The 27,940-nt window shown below is 44.0% G+C and overlaps 1 protein-coding gene across 1 annotated transcript; it reads left to right on the plus strand.

The window, feature by feature from the left end:
- Nucleotides 1–5,690: 5,690 nt before the first annotated feature.
- Nucleotides 5,691–27,523, plus strand: LOC143788418 (uncharacterized). Its single transcript, XM_077278085.1, has 3 exons — nt 5,691–5,796; nt 21,545–21,704; nt 27,052–27,523. The coding sequence occupies exons 2-3, from the start codon at nt 21,567–21,569 to the stop codon at nt 27,217–27,219; spliced, it is 306 nt and encodes a 101-aa protein (XP_077134200.1). The 5' UTR covers nt 5,691–5,796; nt 21,545–21,566; the 3' UTR covers nt 27,220–27,523.
- Nucleotides 27,524–27,940: the final 417 nt, after the last annotated feature.

A 27,940-nucleotide genomic window follows, 5' to 3' on the forward strand; every position in this document is an offset into this window, starting at 1 on the left:
TGGGGGATTTAATGTGTGGGGGGAGATTTGGAGTGGGGATGGGGGCATTTGGAGTGGGGATCGGGGGATTTGGAGTGGGGATAAGGGGGGATTTAATGTGTGTGAGGGATTTGGAGTGGGGATGGGGGATTTACTGTGTGGGGGAATTTGCAGTGGGGATGGGGGATTTGGAGTGGGAATGGGGGAGATTTAATGTGTGGAGGGATTTGGAGTGGGGATGGTGGAATTTGGAGTAGGGATGGGGAGATTTGGAGTGGGGATGGGGAGATTTAATGTGTGTGGAGGGATTTGGAGTGGGAATGGAGTGATTTGGAGTGGGGATGGGGATAGTTAATGTGTGGGGGGATTTGGAGTGCGGATGGGGGATTTAATGTGTGGGGGGATTTGGAGTGGGAATGTGGGGATTTGTAGTGGGGATGGGGGATTTTAAGTGGGGATTAGGGAGATTTAATGCATGTGGGGGGATGTGTAGTGGGGATGGGGGATTTGGAGTGGGGATGGGGGGATTTAATGTGTGTGGGGGATTTAAAGTGTGAATGGGGTGATTTGGAGTGGGGATGGGGAGATTTGGAGTGGGGGTACGGGATTTAAGTTGTGGTGGCAGATTTGGAGTCGGGATTTAATGTGTGGGGGGAGACTTGGAGTGGTGATCGGGGGATTTAATGTGTGTGGGGAGATTTGCAGTGGTGATGGGGATTTAATGTGTGTGAGGAGATTTGCAGTGGTGATGGGGATTTAATGTGTGGGGACATTTAGACTGGGGATGGGGGGATTTAATGTGTGTGGGGAGATTTGGACTTGGGATGGGTAGACTTAATGTGTGGGGGGAGATTTGGACTGGGGATGGAGGGATTTAAGGTGGGGGGGAGATTTGGACTGGAGATGGGGGGATTTAGGGCATGTATGAGGAAACAGTATGGGGGCATGTTTCAGGAAATAGTATGGGGGAAATGTGTAGACACAGTATGGTGAGTGTGGTGATGGGTGCAGACAAAATGGGGGCAAACGGGGGAATGTATACAGATACAGTATGAGCAGTGATGGGAAAATTGTATGTGGACAAAAGTATGGGGAGTGAGGGTGATGGGATGTGTGCAGACACAGTATGTGGAGTCGGGGGTATGTGTGAGCAGGCAGTATAGAGAGTGAGGGGGTAAATATATGAGGAGACAGTATGGTAAACAGGGGAGATGTGAGAGGAGACAGTATGAGGAGGGAGGGAAATAGTGTGATGAGACAGTATGGGGGGAGAAAATTGAGTGGGCACAGAATAGACTCTGAGCACTGGGAGCATAGCATGGGGGGACAGTGCAAGGGTACAGCCAGGAGGGAACAGTATACAAAGGAGGGGGAGTGTGATGAGAGTGAACGATATAGAGACTGGGACCCATAGGGAGGACACAGTGTGAGAGGAAAGTGTGAAGAGGGGTTCCAGTATGGAAAGGAGAGGGCAGAGTGAAGAGCATGTACCATAAGAGGGACAGTGTGGAGGGTCATATTTTGTGCAGACAATATAGTGAGGGGCAATTATTTATTCAGGGGCTCAGCGTAGAGCAGATATTTTTTATTCAGGAGCATTATAATAACACTGCTATCTTTCAGGGCATCATATGGAGATTTGCAGCAGAAGACTGGAGAAGATGGAAGTCCTCAGAGACGGCTGTGGAAGAGAAAACTCATCATGGGGTCTGGACAAGATGAAGAGAAGAAGAACGACTCCAGAGACAACGTCATCTATAAGGTAGCTGGATGTAAATATTATTTGTGATACTGACTAATTCTAATGTTTTTATTTATGTTAGGAGCATTAAAGGGGTTGTCCAGGTTTGTGCTGAGCCTGCATTCATTTCTATGTGACTTGTTGCATCATTTCCAAGAAGACTCATGGCTGTACTAGCTCAAAAGGGTGCTTCTACTCAATACTGAGCAAAGGGTCTGAATACTAATGACCATGTGATATTTCGCTTTTTCATTTTTAATTCATTTGCAAAAATTACTACATTTCTGTTTTTTTCAGTCAAGATGGGCTGCAGAGTGTACATTAATGAGAAAAAAATGAACTTTTTTGAATTTACCAAATGGCTGCAATGAAACAAAGAGTGAAAAATTTAAAGGGTTCGGAATACTTTCTGTACCCACTGTATTTCCAGATAAATTACAAGGAAAAGAACTATGCAAATTGCCTCTGCTGAAAAAAAGAGGACTTAACTCTATAGCGCCACCTATTGGAAGTAGCGATCCTACAAGTCACAATTAACCCTTTAACGAGTCGTGCAATATGACTTAGGATAAAAGCCAAATCAGTATCTCAATTCGCAGACACGGTGTTTCGGGCTATTGGCCCTCGTCAGTGCGAAGCATGAGAACTGATTTGGCTAGGTGAGAGGCTCTGGACTGGGGTCTAAGGGGTAACGTTTCTCCTTATGGAGAGTGACATACCAGCTGGCTTGTCAAGGTAAGGAGGCTTATTCGCCGTGCAATGCTCCTCTGGGAATTTAAATATGCAAATTGCCTCTGCTGAAAAAAAGGAAAAGAACTATAAGAAATGTATGTTATGAGGACTGCAGACATGAAACTAAAACTGTCATGTTGGGAAAGCTGACAGCTCTTCTGCAGGTAATGACCTCAGCAATGCTATTTAGGGGTTTTATTTGCTTTCCTTACAGGTGGAGCCATTTTTCTCATTTGACTATTTTGCAATATGCTTTGTATGTGGGGTGTGACTCATGATGCAACTTGATTTTGCCACCATAGCATTTATTCAATTAGATTGCATGTAATTACTTTTTCTTTGTCTTAGCTCAAGGAATATTCAGAGTTGAAAAATTAGGGCTCCTTTCCACTTGCGAGATAAACGTCCGTGTCTCGCATGTGAAAACCAAGCTCTGGCGCCGGCACTCCAGAGCGGAGAGTGCGGCTGCATAGCAACACATGCAGCCGCACGCTCCGCTCCCAAGTGCCGGTGCCAGAGCTTGGTTTTCAAGTGCCCATGTTGCAGATTCGTGTGCGGATTTTTAAAAAAATGGTGAGGAAAAAGCCGCACACGAATCTGCAACATGGGCACATAGCCTAATTGTCACGGGTTTACAAAGAGGAGCTAGAAGACAGCAGCATCTGATTTCTCTTACTCCTGCACTGATTAGAAGCACTTCACCTTCATATTAAACAGTGAAGGTTTCTTTTAGCAGTGCAGGGGTTAATCTGCTCAGTTGAGAGCTCTTGGAAGATTTCCTGCAACAAGGCTCTCACCTGTTCAATGTTAGCCTCTCCCATCTACTATATATTCTGGGCCCTGGCTAGCATTCATTGCAAGAGCTAGCTTATACTTCATGGTTAGAGATGGTGGTTTGTGGTTGTTGTTTCAGAAGGTGTTTGGTGGATTTATTTGAGACTTTTGCTAGATTTTAGTTGTGTGTTAATCCCCCTCCTTCTTCTACTTTGGTTTTACCCCGTCCTCCACTCCCCGGTGTTTACTTCTGTTGTTTGAGTGAATATATTTGTATGATTGGTATTTTCCCTTTTCCCTGTTTGGATTACCTTATTAATTTTGTTGGTGTATTATGGTACACTACTACTCCCCCTATTCCCTGGGTGGGGGAGGAGTACAGACTGAGGGTGGATTCAGGAACTAAGGCAAGGTACGTGGCCCCGGCATTTTCACCATCAGAAGTAAACTGGGGAACAGGGCAAGCTAAGGTTCCCCTAGCGTTATGGTCAGGGAAGGAACCCCTGGTCCCGGGATGCCCAACAACAGAGTCGTGACTAGTGTTGAGCATTCCGATACCGCAAGTATCGGGTATCGGCCGATACTTGCGGTATCGGAATTCCGATACCGAGATCCGATACTTTTGTGGTATCGGGAATCGGAATCGGAAGTTCCCAGTGTATGGTTCCCAGGGTCTGAAGGAGAGGAAACTCTCCTTCAGGCCCCGGGATCCATATCTATGTAAAAAATAAAGAATTAAAATAAAAAATAGGGATATACTCACCCTCTGATGCGCCCTGGTAGTAACCGGCAGCCTGCTTTGCTTAAAATGAGCGCGTTCAGCACCTTCCATGACGTCACGGCTTCTGATTGGTCACGTGCCGCTCATGTGACCGCCACGCGACCAATCACAAGCCGCGACGTCATCCCTCAGGTCCTAAATTCCCTTCTAGGAATTTAGGACCTGAGGGATGACGTCACGGCTTCTGATTGGTCGCGTGGCGGTCACATGAGCGGCACGCGACCAATCAGAAGCCGTGACGTCATGGAAGGTACTGAACGCGCTCATTTTAAGCAAAGAAGGCTGCCGGTTCACAGCGGTAAGGTCCAGGCTGCGTCGGAGAGGTGAGTATATCAATATTTTTTATTTTAATTCTTTATTTTACACATTCATATGGATCCCAGGGCCTGAAGGAGAGTTTCCTCTCCTTCAGACCCTGGGAACCATCAGGGATACCTTCCGATACTTGAGTCCCATTGACTTGTATTGGTATCGGGTATCGGTATCGGCGAGATCCGATACTTTGCCGGTATCGGCCGATACTTTCCGATACCGATACTTTCAAGTATCGGACGGTATCGCTCAACACTAGTCGTGACACTAATTTTATATTATAGCATTACATTTACAGAGCAAGTGTCACTTAGAAAATTGAGATAAATATCTTGTAAACATTTTTGAGCTCCCCTGATTCTGTTTTTTTCTGTTTTGAACTGTGTTTCTCTATTGCAGAGATATTCTCATTTGTTGCTTCTGGAGCTCAGTATGTAGCTTTTCTACTTGTTCATTTCTTCAGTTTTTTTCCGGGGGCATGCATTTTCACCCCTTCCTCCGAAACACAGCCAATCACAGTTCAGTAGCGTCTGAGACTGACTGCTAGATCAACTGCTGAGCTGTGACTTACAGCATCTGAGAAGGAACAGTGAAGGCAAAGGCACATTGCTCAGACTAGACTATGAAGAAACGCCCAGTTGGACTACAAGCAGAGATTTCACATACTGTGCTCTAAAACTAAAAGTGAATATCTCTGCAATGAAGCGACACAGCACAAAATGGAAAAAAGAGGCAGGATGAGGGAAGCTCAGGGATCTTTTTTTACAAAGTATTTAAATCCATTTTATTTGGGCAACAGACAGATCCTCTATTACTGTTATTCAACACTTCAACAAAGCAGCTCTTAAATACAGTATTTGTGATGGTCATTTTTTTTAACAACATGGCATTTATGGTGTGTCTGTGAAGGCTGTCGTTTTGAATAACAAAATGACAAATCACCAATCGATGTCCTGAGATCTGTAACCTGTTTTAAGCTTTTACTGATGGGATGCGGAGATTACATTTGGCATGGATGACTTAGTTTCCAACAACAGCACTTGCCAAGACAATGAACGTGGCTGAACAACTTTTCCACAGACTTGAAGCTTCCTTTAGTTGCTATCTGTCAAATTCGTTCATGGCTTGGAAAGGCGCCAACAAGAAGAATATAATCTACAATATTTAGTGTACAGCCAGAGTAAGCAATGACAATCATCCATTTACTTTTTCTAAATTAAACCTTATAAACCAGACATTTCTTTTTCTTCTATTCTATTTATGGAGGATGAGTTAGATACTTCCACATAAGTGCACACTCAGCACGCTAACAATTCAGCAAAGTGGATGACCTAGAACAAAATTAGTTTTACATGTTAAGCAGGTTCAAGGGTGCGGTGCATTTTACATAAAATAGCCATGCAACCAGGGAATATAAAATGGAATGTCGTAACATTTAGTGCTGTATTTCCACTTTGGTTGGTGTTTATCCCACTTGGTAAGTATTTGCTGATAAATTATTTTATCTTTCTTCACAATATGTTACTTATGACATGACTTTTAGGGAACATGCACCTGACCCCATTGTCACCCCATACAGTCTCCTTAACAGAACCTGGGCAGGACCCCATAGATTTTTATATAGTCCTACTGAACCTTTCATAATGAAAGGACTGGGTCTGCGGGAGATGATAATTGCATTACATGGGCGATCGGTGATTGTTATTAGTGATGAGCGAGTGTACTCATTGCTTGGGTTTTCCCGAGCATGCTCGGGTGGTCTCCGAGTATTTATGACTGCTCGGAGACTACGTTTTCATCGCCTCAGCAGCATGATTTACATCTATTAGCCAGCTTGTGGGGATTACCTAGCAACCAGGCAACCCCCACATGTACTCAGCCTGGCTAGTAGCTGTAAATCATTCAGCTGCCGCGATGAAAATGAAATCTCCGACCACTAACAAATACTCGGAGATCACCCGAGCGTGCTCAGGAAAACCCGAGCTATGAGTATACTCGCTCATCACTAATTGTTATTAGTGAGTTTATTTGTGGCTGTAAGAACAAAAATGTATTGGTAGAATATTTATATTGAATATAGTATTTACATTGCATTTTCTTGGGGTATATCTTTATTTATATACCATGTACAAAAACTGTAGTGACTTACAATTAGAAATATAATAATATTATTTTTTATTTCTACAGCACCAACATATTTCACAGCACTTATATATTTTAAATATAAATTATGCACATAAACTTATTATAAAGTTATTTTATAACTAATTGGGGTCTAAACTCTGGTGCCCTTGATCCTGAGGATGTAGGGGATGTAGGAGATGTAGTAATAGTGTCACACTGCGTTCCCTTTTTAGACTTGCACAGTGGGCAGCTAGGACATGGTTGTTCTGAGAAAACCAGTGATGGGGATACAGTGCTACATCAGGGATGCAGCCCCTTCATTCTCAGGATGGGCGGGTGTTCGTTCTTCTAGCAATATGACTTCGCTTTGAGTTTAGGTGCTGACGAGCGTATATTCTGTCATACAAACAAATCAGATCAATTATGCTAATGACACTCTGATTAGAGTGTGATCAGAGTGGTATTATAGTGTGACCTGATTCTCTCAGATGAGAAGATGAAAAAAAAATGTCTCCATCTTCTCCATTGTGTCAGTGCACGGAAATCGGACTGCACTCAGATGTCAGCCTCGGACAAACACCGTCTCAGAAAAAAAATGCATGACCTCATAGCGTAACATTGGTCCGAGCGCGATTGGACAAAATATGTTGCACTATGAGGTCGTGCATAATAATATATTTATATATTAAATATTATGATAATACGGCTTTTATGATAATGGAATGTTCCTAAACAAAGTCCTCCCTGCAACAATTTATCGAAATGTTTAATAGAACATCAGTGATACCATTGTTACATTGTATACTGCAGGTGTAGCAAATGTAGGAATAAATTGTTTAAGCAAAAATTATTACTGCTTAGTATGAACAAGCTGAACTACAATGCAGCCGTGTAAACTAAATACATATTTATATTAGTATTTTATCTGACTGGTGAGTAGAGACAAGCGTACAAGCCAGAGCAATGACGTTTATCAATAAAGTCGCCCCTTTTTTTCTATTTTTGAACAGCATTTAATGACTTCCAATGCAATTAAGGGGCATTAGTCTTCAGTGCCTCTCTTACTTAACTTTTGCTATATTACTAACAGGGTCTTGGGGTGCTGGGAATTTCTTTGATGATTTTGTGATTCTTCTTATTTTTGCTGCACAAAAAAACTACAGTTACAGCAAAATGGGTGGGATTTATAGAAATCTTAAGCCCACCGTGCTTCTATTTTTTTAGTCGGCGTAAACTCATGTTTCAAGTCCGGAACGTGTCACTTTCTCTTGTGGTTACGCTGAGTTTTATGTGTGGATTTTCCCCATAGACTTTGTATTAGATGCTGAAAATTCAAATAAAAAACACATGTAATCCACATGACTGTGTCAATAATATTTTGTCAAAGCCAAACACCACAAAGTATGAAATATAAGTTAACTTTATATAAAGGAGACTTATCAATCGAAAACGTAACAAAAACACAGATGAAAAACGCAACTAAGGTGCGGAAATCTGCAATATCAGGAACCCACCAAATACTCGACGAGTTACAATTGGGGATCTATAAAGGACCCTAGGACTGTGTAATTATAACACAATCTTAATGTATTAAAATCGAGAAAAGTGCTAATATATTTATAGACAAATAAGTAAGAAAGAAATTGGATTGAAAAAAAAAAGTGAAGTGTATAGAAAAGTTTTTTCTCTACCATTTCTAACTTATGTGACTATTATGTGTCTTTCACCCCGCCCTGTATGTTGTGCTCCCGTACAATGTGTACTGCATAAATAAGGAAGCAATCTACTTCACGGCTGTTTTCACATCACATTTAATCATGGCTTTGGCATGGATTTTTGATTTATGGTTCACAAAGCAATGCCAATAAATGATCTGTTTTTCTTCTTTTAGACCATGTTCCCAGGTAATGTAAATGTTGCCTTATTTCCAATATGTTTTTTTTGTTCTGTTACTTTTCACATTTCAGACAAAGTGGATGTGATTTCATGAAAACTCTTGGTCACTTTGTATTTAAAGCTGCTGTTGCACTGTGAGTTTTTCTGTGTTTTTTGTTTGTAAGGCAAATTCAAACAGAATCTGCTCCAAAAAAATCACATCAATAACTGCTTAAAATGCTCTTTGAAAAAGCTTCCCATTGATTTCAATGATGGGATGCCAGTACACTGCACATGGTGCTGCTTTTTTCCACATGTAAATGGCAGCAACATGTTAATTTTTGGCACTTTAAAAAATGCTCGAAACTGGAGTACTGAAAAAAAAAAAGAAAAAACAATCTCCCCATACTCACAAACTCCTTAAAATCCAATTTGTGATGTTTCATTTTTATGTTGATTTTTCAGCCTAAAAATCCACTTTAAAATGACTCCTTGTGAACATACCCATATGCCTGAAATAAAATTGTATAAAAATAAGCATTAAAAACCACTGTGTAAGATCTGCCTTAACAACACATCACAAAAAAAGAGAAAACTCATTAAAAATGCTAGAAAGGTGTAATAATCAGAGCAGATTGTTACTGAATTTCTTGGCACCGACACCTTACAGTAAAAACACAGTTGGAAAAAGGGGGGACTTCTGCACATGGAAATATGGCATTAGTTCTAAAAAAAAGTATAAAAATATTCAATTAATGCAATTATTTATCATAAAATAAAGTATACAAGAGATATTTGGGAAAACCCTTGACTGATGCAGATTGGGGACTTGTCAGGTTGAGAGCAGCTATATCAGCATCTTGTGTCACATATAAAGAAAACTAGTACAAGATCCTTCATTTCTGGTATCACACACCTGATATCTTACATAGTATATTTAAACTCACAGAGAAAAACATGGGTCCCATATAATGTAAAATACCTGTCAGATTGACTTTAATGTATATACCCATATATTAAAGGACTACTAAGTGTATACTCCCAAGATACATTTTAACACAGAAAAAATTGGAGTTACATACACCAAGAAATTTGGTAAAAAGTTGAAATACTTTATTAGAAATACACAAATTGCATAGAAATAACACACAATAAATTAAAAAGGACGAAGCACCTAGTAAGAGAACAAGTAAGTCCTCAGCACCACCAATAAATTATTGTAGTCTCACACCAAGGTGTAGGTATACACTGCTTTATAATAATTTATATTGCACCCAGTTCGTATATCAGCAATATATGTCAAAACCCACTGAGTGCCTACAAATACATGTGTGCCCTAATGCCTGTCATAGTGACCTGCACACACATAAAAAATATAGCAGTGATAATATGTCTAATGAGAAATTATCTTAGGGCAGTCTCACACGTCCAGATAATTCCGGTACCGGAAACAATCGGTACCGGAATTATCCGTGTCCGTGTGCCCCTACGTTTCTGGTGTACATCAGTGTGGCACACGTGCGGCACACGTGTGCCGCCCGTGTGCCCACTGGGTACCACACGCACCGTGCTGGGTACCACACGTACCAGCATCTGGTGCTGAATCTGCGATTCATATCTTCCCTGCAGCAGCGTTTGCTGCATAGAAGATATGAATAATAGTGTTTAAAAGAAAGATCTATCTGTCCCCCGCCCTCCCACCCCCTGTGCGCCCCCCCCCCACCCCCTGTGCGCCCCCCCGCTGTTCTGAAAATACTCACCCTCGTTGGCTGTCGCTGCTTCCTGTCCTGGCCGCGTCTTCTACTGTATGCGGTCACGTGGGGCCGCTCATTTACAGTCATGAATAGGCAGCTCCACCCCTATGGGAGGTGGAGCCACATATTCATGACTCTAATCGGCGGCCCCACGTGACTGCATACAGTAGAGGTGCGGCCAGGACAGGAAGCAGCGACAGCCAACGAGGGAAGCGGGTGAGTATTTTCAGAACAGCGGGGGGGCGCACAGGGGGTGGGAGGGCGGCGGACAGATAGATCTTTCTTTTAAACACTATTATTCATATCTTCTATGCAGCAAACGCTGCTGCACAGAAGATATGAATGGCGGCTTCAGCACCATGTGGGGGGGACAGCGCTTACTGTAGCGCTGTCTCCTGCATGCCACACGGAGAAGGTCCGTGTGTGGTCCGTGTTTTACACGGACCCATTGACTTTAATGGGTCCGTGTAATACGTGCGCTCCCACGAACACTGACATGTCTCCGTGTTTGGCACACGGAGACACGGTCCGCAAAAAATCAATGACATCTGCACAGATGCATTGATTTTAATGTGTCTACGTGTGTCAGTGGCTCCGGTACGTGAGGAAACTGTCACCTCACGTACCGGAGCCACTGACATGTGAAACCGGCCTTACCCATGGTGGAGATAAGTCAGATGCCGAGATACAGAATCGACCCCCCCTAAGGGTTCGATTCGGTTTTGACATATATTGCTGATATACGAACTGGGTGCGATATAAATTATTATAAAGCAGTGTATACCTACACCTTGGTGTGAGACTACAATAATTTATTGGTGGTGCTGAGGACTCACTTGTTCTCTTACTAGGTGCTTCGTCCTTTTTAATTTATTGTGTGTTATTTCTATGCAATTTTTGTATTTCTAATAAAGTATTTCAACTTTTTACCAAATTTCTTGGTGTATGTAACTCCAATTTTTTCTGTGTTAAAATGATATCTTACATAGGCTGGACCCATCTATCTCTCCCCTCTGCTGGAGGTACAACCTTTCGGGAGGATCGATCTTTGGCCGGTGTCACACTAGCGTATTGCATCCGATGCTCCTCTTACACATCTTGACGGCTGTCAGATGTTTGGTGGCGTCCCATTGGAAACAAACTTCTCCCCCATCTACACTTGACTTATATGCCAGAATTAATGATATTAGAAATTTTGAATACCACGCAGCCCTGCATAATGACACGATTGAAAGATTTGATTCTATCTGGTTTCCTTGGGACTTTTTTTGTGGCCTCAATAGATACATGAACCCGATTCTCTAGGCTATATAGCCACTCCCGGTCTCCCCTTTATGATTTTCAGATACCCCCCTTGTTAATGTCCTGACTTGTGTCTGTTTGGATGGTCCCCCACTTTTGAGTATACCGATTTATGTATACAATGGTAGAACATTCTGCTGGTATATCATTCGTTATAATGCCACCTAATATAATGTCGGTAACATCCTACCGGATCATTGATTTGACAATTTATTGTTTGACATTGTGCTCTATAAGAGAATGTCGATGTTCATGTTATATGTTAATCACTTTGGAAATGTTTATTTTCAATAAAAATTGACAATTATATAAAAAATAAAGCTTACAACCATAATAACATAAGAAATTAACATCAAGAATTAAAGAAGCATTAGTAGAGGCACATTTCCAATTAAAATATCTGGGACCGTTGTAAATATGCATGTATTTAAAGGGGGTTAACCAGGACTTTGCTTTTTTTTCGCTATGGTGATAAGACCTTACATGCAGATAGTTGCTAGCTACCTGCCTGTTATGCCCGACACCGATCTCTCCAGACTTGGAGTAGTCACAGACCGTACCTGCTGGTGATACTCCTGCTTCATTTGACCTCATGTCAACAGAGCAGCTCTTCTTCGGGTCTGGCGACGTCATACTGATTGACAGCCAGCTCCTTTCAGTTAGGCAGCGGGGAGCTGTCTATTAGAGATGGGCGGACACCTGGATGTTTGGGTCTGACGCGTTTGGCCGAACAGTTACAAAAAGTTTGGGTTAGGGTATCTGAACAGTACCCGGACCCGAACCCCATTCACTTGTAAGGGGGGCCCGAACATCCAGTGTTTGCCACGCTGTCATGTGCATGACAGCGCGGCAAACACCACTTCTGATCGGTGGTGAAGTCACTCCTGTAGGTCAGAGACCCGTGGTTCCCACGCTCTCAAAAGACAGCGTGAGCGCTCAGCTGTAATCGGAGGTATAAACTTTACCTCAGGTCACAGGTGTCAGCGGATGGGACTACAACTCCCATTATCAAACACCTGCTGCCACTAATAACAGTGAGAGCAGGAGCAGCTGATGAGTGTATTCATTACTGGCTCCTGCGCTGTAAATAAATAATTTTTAAAAAATGGCATAGGTTCCCCTGTATTTTTGATAACCAGCCAGGAAAAACTCACAGCTGGGGGCTGCAACCCTCAGCTGTCAACTTCAACAAGGCTGGTTATCAAGAATAGAGGGGTCCCCAAGCTGTTTTTTAAATTATTTTAATAAATAACTTTAAAAAATGGCGTGGGGTCTCCCCCATTTTTTGACAACCAGCCATGCTAAAGCAGACAGCTGGGGGCTGGTATTCTCAGGCTGGTAAGGGGCCATGGATATTGGCCCCCCAGCCTAAAAATAGCAGCCTGCAGCTGCCCAGAAAAGGCACATCTGTTAGATGCGCCAATTCTGACGCTTTCCCCGGCTTTTCTCACTTGCCTTGTAGCTGTGGCATGTGGGGTTCATATTTGTGGGGTTGATGTCACCTTTGTATTGTCAGGTGACATCAAGCCCATGGCTTAGTAATGGATAAGGCAAGTTACTAATCCTTTAGTTACATGGTAAATAAACACACAGCCAGAGTAAAGTCCTTTATTAGAAATAAAACAAAACACACTTTTACCTTTTTATTTAAAACTAACAAACACAATTATACACACATAGCACCTACTACCACTGAATTCCTTGTCTTCTGTAAGAAAACAAAAATAAACAACAATTTCCCTCACCTCTCCGTCGTTCTATCCAACGCCGTTATCTGTGTCTTGGGAAAAAACAGTTTTCAACCTGGATGGTGCCAAAATGTGACCATCCAGGCTAAGAACCACTGGTGACTGAACTGGTGCGAGAGCAGACTCAGTAACCGGCGGTGATGTCATCGAGGTTACCTCCGGACACTGAGGCTCCATTCCCAGCCGGGCTGAACTGCCATGACCTCTGTGAGATCCCCGTTAGCTACCTCTGATGACTGGCCAATGATAGCTACATGCCTATCTTTGTCAGAATATGAACCACAATCACCGACAGGGTACCTGGATAGAATAAAGTAGGGATTGGTAAGGTGAGTTAGGGTTTGTGCAGACGTTCAGGAATTGGCAAACGCTTTGGACGCAGCATATGCGCCCAAAGCGCTGCTGGCTATTGAATGCAGGTGAATCCACGTGTTCACTGAACCATGCAGATTCACTGCATCCAATACATTGTATGGGTAAAATTTATCATGTGGAGACTTGCGTCTCCGCAAGAGAAATTGACATCTGGAGAGACGCGCCGCATGTCCATCTCCGCAGGTGATCTGCAGGCGTTGGTGCATGCATAGTGGACATGGGATTTCTTGAAATCCCATCCACTATGCTGGAACATCTGGACTTTGCGGGTTGGACGCTGCACAAGTATGCAGCATCCAACCCAAAGTGTTTACTGATTGTGTGCACATACCAGAAGCCTTTTTATTTTTTTTAAGAGAAGGTTGTGCAGCGCCCCAGAGTCCTGGTCGTTGCAGTACTGACGCTCCGCCACTAAGGGGAGTGATGGTACGTCTGATGGCACTTAAGGAGTTCACCTGACCAGGTATCACAGTCACACATTACACTTCACACTCTGGCCACCAGGGGGAGCAAAGGGTTTTATGTATTAGGCCACTCCTCACAATCTGGTAAAACTGGGGGCTGGATAGGAAGTTAGAGAGAAGCTGACTGGGTTTTGCCCAGGCAACACCTAGTGAGAGGAGATGTTGCTTGGGAAGATTCAGGGGGGGTCCCTGTCAGGGGTGGGATCCTGACAGAGGCCTAGCGAAAAGGACAGATCGTTACGGAGCCGCGCCTGCACTTCATTGCGGCGGCATCTTAAGAAAGGACAAGAAGCGAGGTTTATTGTGGAGAAGTGAGAAACGAGATCACAGCACAAAGGCGATAGAACCAGTAGGAGTTGTGCCCCGAGATCGGCAACATCCTACTGAGGCGCGTAGCCGGCGGCCGGAACGCCGAGGAAGTATTAAGCTCCAAGCATTACTTCAAACCAACGGCAGGGCAGTTAATTATAGGTTGGCTGCCTCACCTAAATCACCTAATGAAGACAACGGAGGCACTTGTGGGAGGGGGGCGTCTCTAGGGTCCCTATAAAATAATTCCAGGCCTACCCCGTCATACGGGTGCATCCTATCCATATCATCTGGGGGACGGAGAGAAAGAACAGAAACATACACGACAGTTGTGAGGACTATCCCGTGGTGCTCAGCAGGGAAGTACTACAACACCCAGGCGCTAGTAGGTAGGCTACTGATTTCCACCTGCAAAGGGAACTCTGGATGTGCCTTCGGACCGGCCGGTCTCTGGCAGCCCTGTTAACAGTGCTCTGGATTGCGGATGCCAAAGCCTTCAGTAAAGAGTTAAAGAGACTGCAACCCTGTGTCCTCGTTATTTACTGCGATCTACACCACCACCTACACCTTTTATTGGGTGCCCCTTAGCAGGACCATGGACTGGGTCAGGCCACCGTGACATCCTCAGAACCGAGAGACCCGGTACCGAGTAACCCGCCGTCCTGCGTCTGGGGGCCGCTCCAACTGCATGTTTAAAATAATAAGAAAAAACAAGGATGCAAAACTGTTTTAGAAGAAAAAGTGGCTGCGCTATTAAGGGGTTAGTGATAAATCTATTCAAATGCACTTTACTAGCTCTTTTGTATGACTGTTGGAATTCTCTCACTGTATCACTGTATTTCTCTTTATCCTTTCTAATAAAGTTAAAATTCTAAAAATGTGTTATACCAGTTAAAACCATCTATAATATGTAATTATCTCAAAATTAGTGACCTTCATAGTGTTGTATTAAAAGAGAGCGCACAAAATCAGATGCTGAAAAAAACATTTACGGTAATAACCATATTCAAACAAAAAGTACCAAATTTCTCTACTACCGCCAAATAGCATCCAGTTTTCATGACATACAGTGGGGAAAATAAGTATGTGATACAATGCTGATTACTGCTGTGACTACAAAGAATGGAGAGGTCTTTAATTTTTACCGTAGGTACACTTCAACTGTGAGAGACAGAATCTAAACATAAAATAACAGAAAATCCCATTGTATGACTTTTACATAATTAATTTGCATTTTATTGCATGAAATAAGTATTTGATACAATAAAAAAATAGGACTTAATATTTGGTACAGAAACCTTTGTTTACAATTACAGAGGTCAGAGGTTTCCTGTAGTTCTCAACCAAGTTTTCACACATTGCAGCAGGGATTGTGGCCCCCTCCTCCATACAGATCTTCTGCAGATCTTTCAGGTTTCGTGACTGTCATTGGGCAACATTGAGTTTCAGCTCCTTCCAAAGATTTTCTATTGGGTTCATGTCTGGAGACTGGCTAGGCCACTCCAGGATTTTTCTCGATCATCTTTGGGATAAAATCTTTTCAGCCGGACTTGCAGGCTAAAGGGGATTCCACTAGTCTTCAGACTTTTTTGGCATAGCTCTCTACCAGTTCATTAGCCTATGTTTTCAGGTAAATTCTTCTATGCAGTGGTTCCAGTTGATTCCCGAGGTAAATCACTTGTGGATTGATACCACCCACATTGAATATCACGAAGAAGGTGACTATTGGCCAGCACTTGGTGTTTTGGGTAATGCTGTAAGCGGCTTCTTGCTCCGCTTGGTCTTTTAATAGTAATTTTATTTATATTTTTATAGCGCCAACATATTCCGTCTTTTTATCTTTGTCCCCAGAGGTGTATCTAGCGTTTCTGGCACCCGGGGCAAGAATTCATTTTGGCGCCCCCCCCCCCCCCCCCAAGGACATATGCCCCCCCCCGTCAGCCCGATCATTGCCCTCCCCTCCCCCCACACACACCATTCACTTCTCTGCACATTCCCCTGCAGCGCGATACACACACACACCCAATACTGAGCCACACACACACATTCACACACACACATACATATACACACACACTCACATACACACACACATACACACATTCACACACACACACACACACACACACACACACATATACACACACACTCACATACACACACACATACACATACACACATTCACACACACACATTCACACACACACACATTCACACACACACATTCACACACACATATACACACACATACACACACATACACACATTCACATACACACACACACATACACACATTCACATACACACACATTCACACACACACATACTCACATACACACACATTCACACACACCTCTCACCTCTCCTCGCGCTCTGCCGCAGCAGCTCCATCGCCTTCCTCTCACACAGCCGGCCGCTGAATGATGACGTCATCCAGTGGCGCGTCTGTGTGAGAGGAAGCAAGAGGAAGCAGGAAGACAGATCGCTGGGCAGCGGAGCTGCAGGGATTTCTCCCTGCCCGCCACAGCCACTCTGCAGGGGCCCCCCTCCCCCTCTGCACACATTGGGAGCCGGCACTCTGCAGCTTCTCTGTGCCGGCTGTCAGCTTGACAGTCGGCACAGAGAACAGCTGACTCCCAGACCGGGGGTGGCAGAATGCAGCTGCCGGGGGGGGGGCACTACGGACCGCCGAATTAGGCGGCCCGACTGCGCAGCCCTGCCGGCTGCACCCGGGGCACATGCCCCGGCTGCCCCCCCCCCTAGATACGCCACTGTTTGTCCCACTAATAGGTGTTATCTGTATCTTATTCTTCTGTGTCAGTCACCTCATCATCCTGCTCTGTCCCTGAATAACTTATATTCTTCCACCTCATCTTGAGATGAAATGTCACTCTATTCCCCTAAGGGTATGTGCACACGTTGCGGATTTGGCTGCGGATCCACAGCGGATTTGGCCCAGAGGATCCGCTGCAGTTTTCCATGCGGTGTACAGTACCACGTAAACCTATGGAAAACAAAATCCACTGGGCACATGCTGCGGAAAATTCAGCGCTGAAACGTAGCGGTTTAGGCCGGCGTCCCACTAGGCGTATGAAAATACGGTCCGTTTTTTACGGCCGTAATACGCAGTAATTGTCCCAAAACACTGTTCCGTATTCAATGCGAGGATGCAATTTTTACGCACAAATTAATCCGTGTGTCATCCGTATGGCATCCGTATGGCTTCCGTACGGTGTGTTTTTTCTCGCAGGCTTGCAAAATGGACATATCATGGATCCATTGGCTCAAATATTCTAAAAAAAATATATACAGTCTATATAAATACATATATATATATGTCAGTGAGACACACATATATATATATATATATATATATATATATATATATATATGTATATTTATATTTAATTCAGCGCTAGATAGCAGAAAAGCCGGTAATTCAATTGCCGGCTTTTGCTATCTCCTTCACAAACCCGACAGGATATGAGACATGGTTTACATACAGTAACCCATCTCATATCCCTTATTTTATTACATATTCCTCTTTACTAATGTAACAAGTGTCTCTGTGTAAAATTTGGGGTCTCTAGCTATTAAATTAAAGGGTTAAATCCTGGAAAAAATTGTCGTGGGCTCCCGCACAATTTTCTCCGCCAGAGTGGGAAAGCCAGTGACTGAGGGCAGATATTAATAGCCTAGAGAGGGACCATGGTTATAGGACCCCCCCTGGCTAAAAACATCTGCCCCCAGCCACCCCAGAAAATGCACATCTGTAAGATGCGCCTATTCTGGCACTTAGCCTCTCTCTTCCCACTCCTGTGTAGCGGTGGGATATGGGGTAATGAAGGGTTAATGTCATCTTGCCATTGTAAGGTGACATTAAGCCAGGTTAACCCCTTCCCGACATGTGACGGTATAGTACGTCACATGTCGGGACCCCCGCTTTGATGTGCGCTCCGGCGGTGAGCGCACATCAAAGTCGCGACATGTCAGCTGTTTTTTACAGCTGACATGTGCGCGCAATAGCGGCGGGTGAAATCGCGATCACCCGCCGCTATTAACTAGTTAAATGCCGCTGTCAAACTCAGACAGCGGCATTTAACTACCGCATCCGGCCGTGCGGCCGGATATGAGCGCATCGCCGACCCCCGTCACATGATCGGGGGTCGGCGATGCTCCTCCATTGTAACCATAGAGGTCCTTGAGACCTCTATGGTTACTGATTGCCGGTGGCTGTGAGCGCCCCCCTGTGGTCGGCGCTCACAGCACACCTGCAAATCTGCTGTGTAGCAGCGATCTTATGATCACTGCTGCATAGCAGAGCCGATCGGGTTGTGCCTGCTTCTAGCCTCCCATGGAGGCTATAGAAGCATGGCAAAAGTAAAAAAAAAAAGTTTTTAAAAATGTGAAAAAAATAAAAAAAATATAAAAGTTTAAATCACCCCCCTTTCGCCCCAATCAAAATAAATCAATAAAAAAAAAACCCAACCTACACATATTTGGTATCGCCGCGTTCAGAATCGCCCGATCTATCAATAAAAAAAAAGCATTAACCTGATCGCTAAATGGCGTAATGAGAAAAAAAATCGAAACGCCAGATTTACGTTTTTTTGGTCGCCACGACATTGCATTAAAATGCAATAACGGGCGATCAAAAGAACGTATCTACACCAAAATGCTATCATTAAAAACGCCAGCTCGGCACGCAAAAAATAAGCCCTCACCTGACCCCAGATCACGAAAAATGGAGACGCTACGAGTATCGGAAAATGGCGCAATTTTGTTTTGTTTTGTTTTTTGCAAAGTTTGGAATTTTTTTTCACCACTTAGGTGAAAAATAACCTAGTCATGTTAGGTGTCTATAAACTCGTAGTGACCTGGAGAATCATAATGGCAGGTCAGTTTTAGCATTTAGTGAACCTAGCAAAATAGGCAAGCAAAAAACAAGTGTGGGATTGCACTTTTTTTGCAATTTCACTGCACTTGGAATTTTTTTCCCGTTTTCTAGTACACGACATGCTAAAACCAATGATGTCGTTCAAAAGTACAACTCGTCCCGCAAAAAATAAGCCCTCACATGGCCAAATTGACGGAAAAATAAAAAAGTTATGGCTCTGGGAAGGAGGGTAGCGAAAAACGAAAATGGAAAAACGGAAAAAGCTCCGGGGGTGAAGGGGTTAATAATGGAGAGGCGTCAATTATGACACCTATCCATTATTAATCCAATAGAACAAAATGGTTAATAAAACACACACACATTATTAAAAAGTATTTTAATGAAATAAAGACACATGGTGTTTTAATATTTTATTATACTCTTAATCCACCTGAAGACCCTTGTCACCTGAAATAAAGTTAAAAAAACAAACAACAATATTCTATACCTTCTGTCGTTCAGTCTTGTCCCACGCTGTAAATCCATCTGAAGGGGTTAAATCATTTTTCACCCAGGAGCTCTGCTAATGCAGCTGTGCTCCTGCCTGTAAAACTTGGTGAATGAATGGAGTGCAGGGGAATGTACTGTAGTTACCTCGAGTCGCGGTGATGCCCTCTGCTGGATGAACTCATATGAACTCGAGCCTGGGAACTTTTCAGAATATTTTCTTGTGTCTTTATTTCATTAAAATACCTTTTTAATAATGTGTGTGTGTTTTATTAACCATTTCGTACTATTGGATTAATAATGGATAGGTGTCATAATTGACGCCTCTCCATTATTAACCTGGCTTAATGTCACCTTACAATAGCAAGGTGACATTAATCCTTCATTACCCCATATCCCACCGCTACTCAGTGTTCTTCCTGCCAACACATTAGAATATGCAGCAGAATTTTCTCCTGCAAGTCCTGAATGTGTGCACATAGCCTTAGTTCCTGTCCTATGACCCCCTGCCCCCATTAATTATAAGTACTTGATAGCTTCATAATAAATTTGGAGGTGGGAGAAGACATTAAGGCTACTTTCACACTAGCGTTGCGGCGCACCGACGCTAGCTGTGAATGCGCCGCACAACGGGGGCAGCGGATGCAGTTTTCCAACGCATCCGCTGCCCCATTGTGAGGTGCGGGGAGGCGGGGGCGGAGTTCCGGCCGCGCATGCACGGTCGGAAAAAACGGGAACGACGCACCAAAAAATGTTACAAGCAACGTTTTTTGGTGGCGACGGTCTGAAGCAACACGACGCAACCGTCGCACGACGGTTGCGACGTGTGGCAATGCGTCGCACTGCGTCGCTAATGCAAGTCAATGGAGAAAAAACGCATCCTGCAAGCACTTTTGCAGGATGCGTTTTTTTCTCCAAAACGAGGCATAGCAACGTGCAGTGCACATCGCTAGTGTGAAAGTAGCCTAACAGGTACGATTACAAGTCTCGTGGGAAGGCAGGGGGACAGAATGGGCTAGGTAGTCTCTATTGGAGAAAAAAAGAAGAAAGCACAGGCAGGAAGCACAGAACGGATCCCTGCAGCTCCGCTGCCATTCTCTCCTGAAGGCAGTAGAACTGCAGGTATCGATCTCTGCCCTCCACACATGAGGGAAATCTGGCCATGGGTTCCCCGGAGCCTTGGGCCAGAGAAACTGGCCAGATTGCCCTCATTATTAGCCACCCTGCAGGGGCCCGCCTCCACCTCCAGGCTCCGGTGCAGCTGCATCAGTTGCACCGGACGTATTTGTCTACCCCTGATTCCAATAGCATTAACCAAAGAGTGAAGTATCTTATATTTTTATTTATATTAATAAATTGAACAAGATTTTTGTTTTACCACTTAAAATGTGTTGGTGTGAACTAGGTCACTAGTTGGATAGCTTAGGGTAGGTTCACATGAGCATATAAAAAGTCATCCAGATAAGTGGGACAATTTTTTTCTCACTTGTCATCCATGTGCTGTTCCTAAACAATCAGTTTTTTACAGCAGCTATTAATCATTTACAGTTTCTTATGTTACAGAATTACAATGTATTCATAAATATTGGATGCTATACCATTTCTCCATATGGCAAACATTTTTTTTCGCACACCCATAGACTTGAGTCTCATCCGAATTGCAGAAGAAACTAGTGCATGCTGCAATTGTTCAGATTTAATTATTGAAAACAATCGCTCATCTGCACTGCTGTATTGAATAACATTGGCGTGAGTGAGGTCCGTTTTTTTCCAGACAGCACTCAGACCAAAAATATGCTCATTTAAACGAGTCCTCTCACTGCTTTTATAATACGTATATATAGATGGAAATGATTTATATGCTAAAAGAATATTATTTTTTTTCTATAAGGTTTCCATACCATTAGTACATAATGGCAGGGAATACTCCTATTATGGAAAGTCTCAAAGGCGCATTTGATGAGTTTCACAAGTATGCTGGAAGCGATGGAGTTGCAAAAGGCGAAGAAGTTGATAAGTTCATGCAAGCTAATTTTAGTGAAATAATGAAGGTTAGTAGTATATTTACATGTTCTTTTCTGATACCAGATAATAAAGGCAATGTATTTTTATGGTCATTCTTTAGGGAAAAAAATATACTTCAGTGCATTCATTGTTTATTTAATAAATAATCTGTATTTTTAAGTGTAGGAAGCTAATATACAGAAAGGCTATACATAGTGCTGGAAATTTCCATTCCCATGTACCTTACAGAGACAGCAGGGTGCCACATAAAGCATGGCATAGGAGCTGGTCATTAGAGAAGAAAATAAAACTGGACAACATAGTGTGTTAGATATGTAGAGAGCCGCTCCTAAGGGCCAATAATAAGGAATGTGCATTCCTAAGAGCACTTGTTTCCCAATTATCAGCCCTAGCTAAACTAACCTTCAATCATCTCACAGATGTGGAAAATGCTTGTTAATCAAGTGTAACCAAAGGCGTAACTAGAGTCCAATGTGTTCGGGTTCAAAATTTGGACCTTTTCCCCCTCATGTTGGTCAGATGTATGGGTCAATGTAGAGTTCTAAATTTTATATGATGAGTTGCCCACCCTCCACCATTATATAATAATATCTCCCATCTTGGGCTCCTTCCTAATATGCATGTCCCCCATCCTGAGCCCATCCTAGTATATATGTTCCCCATCCTGTTATATATGTCCCTCTTCCTAGCCCTATCCTGGAATATATGTACTCATCCTGTTATATATATGACCTGCATCCAGGTATATAGTTTCCCCATCCTGGTATATACTGTATGTGCAGCGCCCCAGAGTCCTGGTCGTTGCAGTACTGACGCTCCGCGGCTAACGGGAGTGATGGTACGTCTGATGGCACTTAAGGAGTTCACCTGACCAGGCATCACAGACACCAATACACTTCACAGTCTGGCCTCCAGGGGGAGCAAAGGGTACTATGTATTAGGCCACTCCTCACAATCTGGTAAAACTGGGGGTTGGATAGGAAGTTAGTTAGAAGCTGACTGGGTTGGAACCAGGCAACATCCTGTGGCAGAGGGTGTTGCAGGGGAAGATTCAGGGGGGTCCCTGTCAGAAGTGGGATCCTGACAGAGGCCTAGCGAAAAGGACAGAACGTTAAGGAACCGCGCCTGCACTACATCGCGGCGGTATCTCAAGAAAGGACAAGAAGCTAGGTTTATTGTGGAGAGTGAGAAACGAGATCAAAGCAAAAAGGAGATAACACCAGTAGGAGTAAGATCGAGGCAACATCCAACTGAGGTGCGTAGCCGGTGGCCGGAACGCCGAGGAAGTATTGGGCTCCAAGCATTACTTCAAACCAACGGCAGGACAGTTAATTATAAGTTGGCTGTCTCACCTAAATCACCTAAGCAGACATAGGGGGCAACTGTGGGAGAGGGGCGTCACTAGGGTCCCGGAAGAACTCCAGGCCTACCCGTCATACGGGTGCGTCCTATCCATATCATCTGGGGGACGGAGAAGAACATCAGAACAGACATAAGTTGTGGGAAAGAACATCAGAAACAGACACAACAGTTGTGAGGACTATCCCGTGGTGCTCAGCAGGGAAGTACTACAACACACAGGCGCTAGAAGGTAGGCACAGATTTCCACCTGCAAAGGGAACTCTGGAGGTGCCATTGGACTGGCTGGTCTCAGACAGCCCTGTTAACCGTACTCTGGATTGAGGATCTTGAAGCCTTCAGTAAAGAGGTAAAGAGACTGCAACCCTGTGTCCTCGTTATTCATTGCGACCTGCACCACGCACCACCACCTACAACTTTCATTGGACGCCCCTTAGCAGGGTCACGGACCGGGTCTAGCCACTGTGACGACCTAAGAACTGAGATAAAGAGGCCCGGTACTGAGTACCCCGCGGCCCTGCGTCTGGGGGTGCTCCAAACTTGGCATCACAAACAGGATTTACTTAAGCCTGAAGAATCAGGTCATGTGTGCCTTGGAACTGTGATTTATTGTGCTTGGACTGTGACTTATTGCAAAGTCTGTGGATTGCCACTTGCCGCCAAAAGTTCCCACCAAAACCGCCACCATTGCAGCGCCACAGGGAGCGCAGAAGAAGAAGAAGGGTGTGCCATGGGAGGAGACTATCCAAGCGGCGCCAAAAGTGGCGACCGCCCCCTCCGACTACTGCTGCGAGATGACAACCTGCCAAGAAGCAGAGGAGAACTGCCCCCTGATTTGCAATGGCGGGAACGAGAGGAAGAAGAAGCTACGCCCTCAGAAAATGGAGGAGCAGCGTGCATGTGCTGCTGAAGATCCCGGAGCAGGGATGGTGACCAGCGAGTCCCAGAGCGACGGCGAAGTGATCCCGGCCTGTCCTCGTCCACCGGAGACGGACCCGAACCCACCGCAGCTGGAGGATCCAGACCTCTCGGAGCTACAGGCGGCGGAGCCGAGCCAGCCTATCCCGAACATGGAGCCAGCCACTGCGAAGCAATGGAAGTCGGAGCTGTGCCAGAAGGCCACCCTGGAGAAAACGCGGTCCGGGCTGCAGCCGATTCCAGTGTCCTCGTCAACGGAACAGATCGTCATCGGTGGAACCACATCAGACGCAGGTATGGAAAGCGTCCCTGCTCCCCCGACCGATCCTGCTCCCGCGACCGCTCCCCAGCCCGACAATAACCGAGTTTTCACCGCTGAGCTGGTAGTGCTAACCCCAGGTACCATGGAGAAGCTGGTGCCTCCGTTACCAACAACGATGGGGAAGCCGCTAGATGTGAGCTCAGAGGGGGTGATTTTCCAGTGGGACACTCCACGGATTGGGCCGGACGGGGCCAGACAGGAGGGCCTCAGCATTGCTGCGCTCACTTGGGAACAGTATAAGCAATGCTTAATTCTACAATGGCAAAACCAAAAAGAGACAGAACCAAATGACCCACCAAAAGTACAAAGACCAAAGACTGAACACAACAGGAGGAACTCGGTTAGGCAGGGGACTGTACTAGCCTTTCACCCGAAGCGGGGTTGGGGCTCCATACAAGAACCGGGACTGCCGTCGGAAATCTTCTTTACCAGCTACAATGTGAAAACCCCGACCCGCAATCGATATGACAATCAGCTACCATGTAAAGGGGACCAGGTGACCTATACTCGCCACTGGAGTGCGCAGGGATGGTGCGCCCGGGACGTCCAACGATGTGAGCTGGTGGTAGCGCCACCTGCTTTCCAGACTACGACTAACCCAGATTTGACCAATGCCACTACTGTTGCCACGGTGTGTATAATCGCCGCTACTGAACTTGCATCCACAGCTGACATTCGAATCCAGACACCGGGTGATCTGACCGCGTCTGGGAGACCAACCAATGATACTGATTCTGCATCCGCCGAGGACAGAGGACCGCAGCCTTCCCGGCCGGCGAGTGTCCGTCACCAATTGATGCAGTGTAACCTTCTGTGAGGATAAACCTCGGAACCACGAGTATGTAAATAGTTAACTGTTTGTTTCCCTGCTTTTTGCTGCTTTCAACCCGACTAGGGTTATTCTTAAAGGGATCCCTTAGTTTACCCGGGGTCCCTATTGTTTTATTATTGCTTTTGTTTTCCTTTTTGCTTTTTGTTCACCCATGTTGCAAAGACTACTGAATCATGGACGGTGAATGGTTCACAAACTGTAATGTAAATAGTTTGCACCCTATTAAGGGTGCCCCCTACTGGTTTTACAAGAAAAAGAACTCTTTTCGAAGAAACTGTTCCTGGAAACAGTACAGGAGTTCCTGCCGTACACGGACTTGCAACTTGAGGAGTTGCACTACCTCAAAGAGACTTGGTTCCCTCTTAAAGGGAAGGTTCACCAGTTGCACTTAATGTATAATGTTGCCTTAAAAGAAAGTGAATAGTAATAATGTTTTACATAGGAGTATTATGTAGTTATATATATAAGTCCCCCATCCTGGGCACATCCTTGTATATATGTCCCTTATCCTAGACCCCATCTTGGTATATATAGCCCATATCCTGGGCTCCGTCTTGGTATGTATGTCCCTTATCCTAAGCCCCATCCTGCCGCAGGTTTGAAAATCCTGCAAAGGGCAGCACCTTACTAATCAGATCTCTCCCTGTGGTCCCTGGACAGATTCTCCAAGTTATTGACAGTTGTCTCCCTATGTACACACACAGACTTATCTTGTCGCTCCCAGAGTTTCCGTTTTTTTCTGAAAAGCCAGAACATTTCTGACTAACACATACCTTGCTACAGTCATTCAGGCAGGCTCTGATTCATTCTGTGCATGGATTAGGTAGCATGTGATGGGTGACAGGTTCACTTTAAATGGGTTGTCCACTGCTAATTATTTTTTTTTACTATGCACCTAAAATCTAGCAGGCAGTTCGTTGCTAACAGGGGCAACTACCTGCCTGTTCAGAGCGGTGACTGACCACTGATGCGGGTAATTCAGCTGCTCCACGTAAGCAGCGTAGCGACTTCTCTTCCGGGATGCTCTGTTGACAGGTGTGACTGCTGACGTCATGCTGATTGACAGCTCCCTGCAGTTAGGCAGCAAGGTGCTGGCTGTCAATCAGCATGACGTTAGTAGTCATGCCTCATCAACGAAGCAGAGTGGAAGAGAAGAGCCGCGCTGTCGATGCAACATCTGTGGAAACTGCAGAATCACTGGCAAGAGCAGTCTGTGACCTCTTTGTGCCGACAGATCGGCGCAGTTCATAACCAGATAACCAGGTAGGTAGCCCATAGTAAAAAAAATGAAATAGTCCTGGATAACCCCCTTTAAATCTATAGAACAAAGATTATATCTACCCTGTAGTTAAAATTAATAATTAAGGTGCATTTACATTGATAGATTATTGTGAGCGAACGTTCTTAATAAAAGTGTGAACAGGCTGCCGATCCTTGGATGAACGAGCAAAGCGCTTTTTCATCAGGCGAAATGATCTTTGTGTAGCACAGAATATTCCCTGTAAACAGGACTGGCGTTGGCAAGAACAATTTCAGCCTATGCACACTGAACTATTTATTACATGTTATTCACTGTGCATCCTTTACTAAAGACTATCTGTTTTATCAGGCCATTAAATGACTGACAATCACTAAATGTTTTCCAATCGGCAGTGATTTAGTGCCGCCGGTCAGTCCATGTAAACGTACCTTTGCCACAATAGTTCCCCACAGATCACATTTAATCACCGGTGCTCCCAGCAGTGAGACATTCTGTGATCAATTATTCACTTTTTTTAATCCCTTTAAATGAGATGAAAAGTAATTCCAATTACTGGGTCATAGAGTTTTGTAACTGGGTTATCATCACATTCACACAGCAGCGACAGATTTCTCACTCGTCTGATCTTAGTCTGATAACAGCCACTGTAAAAATGTTCTACTCACTTTTGTTATTTTGCAGAATCCAAAGCATCCAGAGACAGTGAAGAAACTTGTTGCCGCTGTCAAAGCTCACAAGGATAAAGGAATTAATAAAGAACAGTTTGCAGAGTTATATTGTAGTCTTGTGAAGGCTTATGCTAAAGATGAAGTTGGGGTTGCAGACAAACCTCACACTGAAGCTCAATGAGTACCCTGGTTTTCAATCTTTTCCTTCTGCATCCTTGAATGACATACACTATAATGGAATAAATTAGTGCAATTTAGTTATTTCATAGCTTCTGCTAGTTGATGATAAATATGCACTGCTTTCTTTGTAGGAAATTAAGCTGCTTTCTATTTCTTGAGTTTCCAATAAAGTAACATTTTAATAAAAAAAAACACAAGTTACTTACGGTATTTTATGTAAAAATGAAACTGCTATATGTAATAACATGGAACATGCAAATTCTGAAATGTTTTGTCACCAGTTTATAGCTGTAATCAATTTTAATTTATGAATGTTGACTTACTTATTATTACATATAGGATGCCTACAGGATAGAAAAATGTAAATTGTTACCATTTTGATATATCGGTATTGTTGGATAGTACAGGTGCTTCTCACAAAATTAGAATATCATCAAAAAGTTCATTTATTTCAGTTCTTCAATACAAAAAGTGAAACTCATATATTATATAGAGTCATTACACACAGAGTGATCTATTTCAAGTTTTTAATTCTGTTAACGTTGATGATTATGGCTTACAGCCACTGAAAACCCAAAAGTCATTATCTCAGTAAAATTAGAATACTTTATAACACCAGCTTGAAAAATGACTTTAAAATGTGAAATGTTGGCCCACTGAAATGTATGTTCAGTAAATGCACTCAGTACTTGGTCGGAGCTCCTTTTGCATCAATTACTGCA

The sequence above is a fragment of the Ranitomeya variabilis genome, chromosome 8 (genome assembly GCF_051348905.1).
Source record: "Ranitomeya variabilis isolate aRanVar5 chromosome 8, aRanVar5.hap1, whole genome shotgun sequence".
NCBI lineage: Eukaryota > Metazoa > Chordata > Amphibia > Anura > Dendrobatidae > Ranitomeya > Ranitomeya variabilis.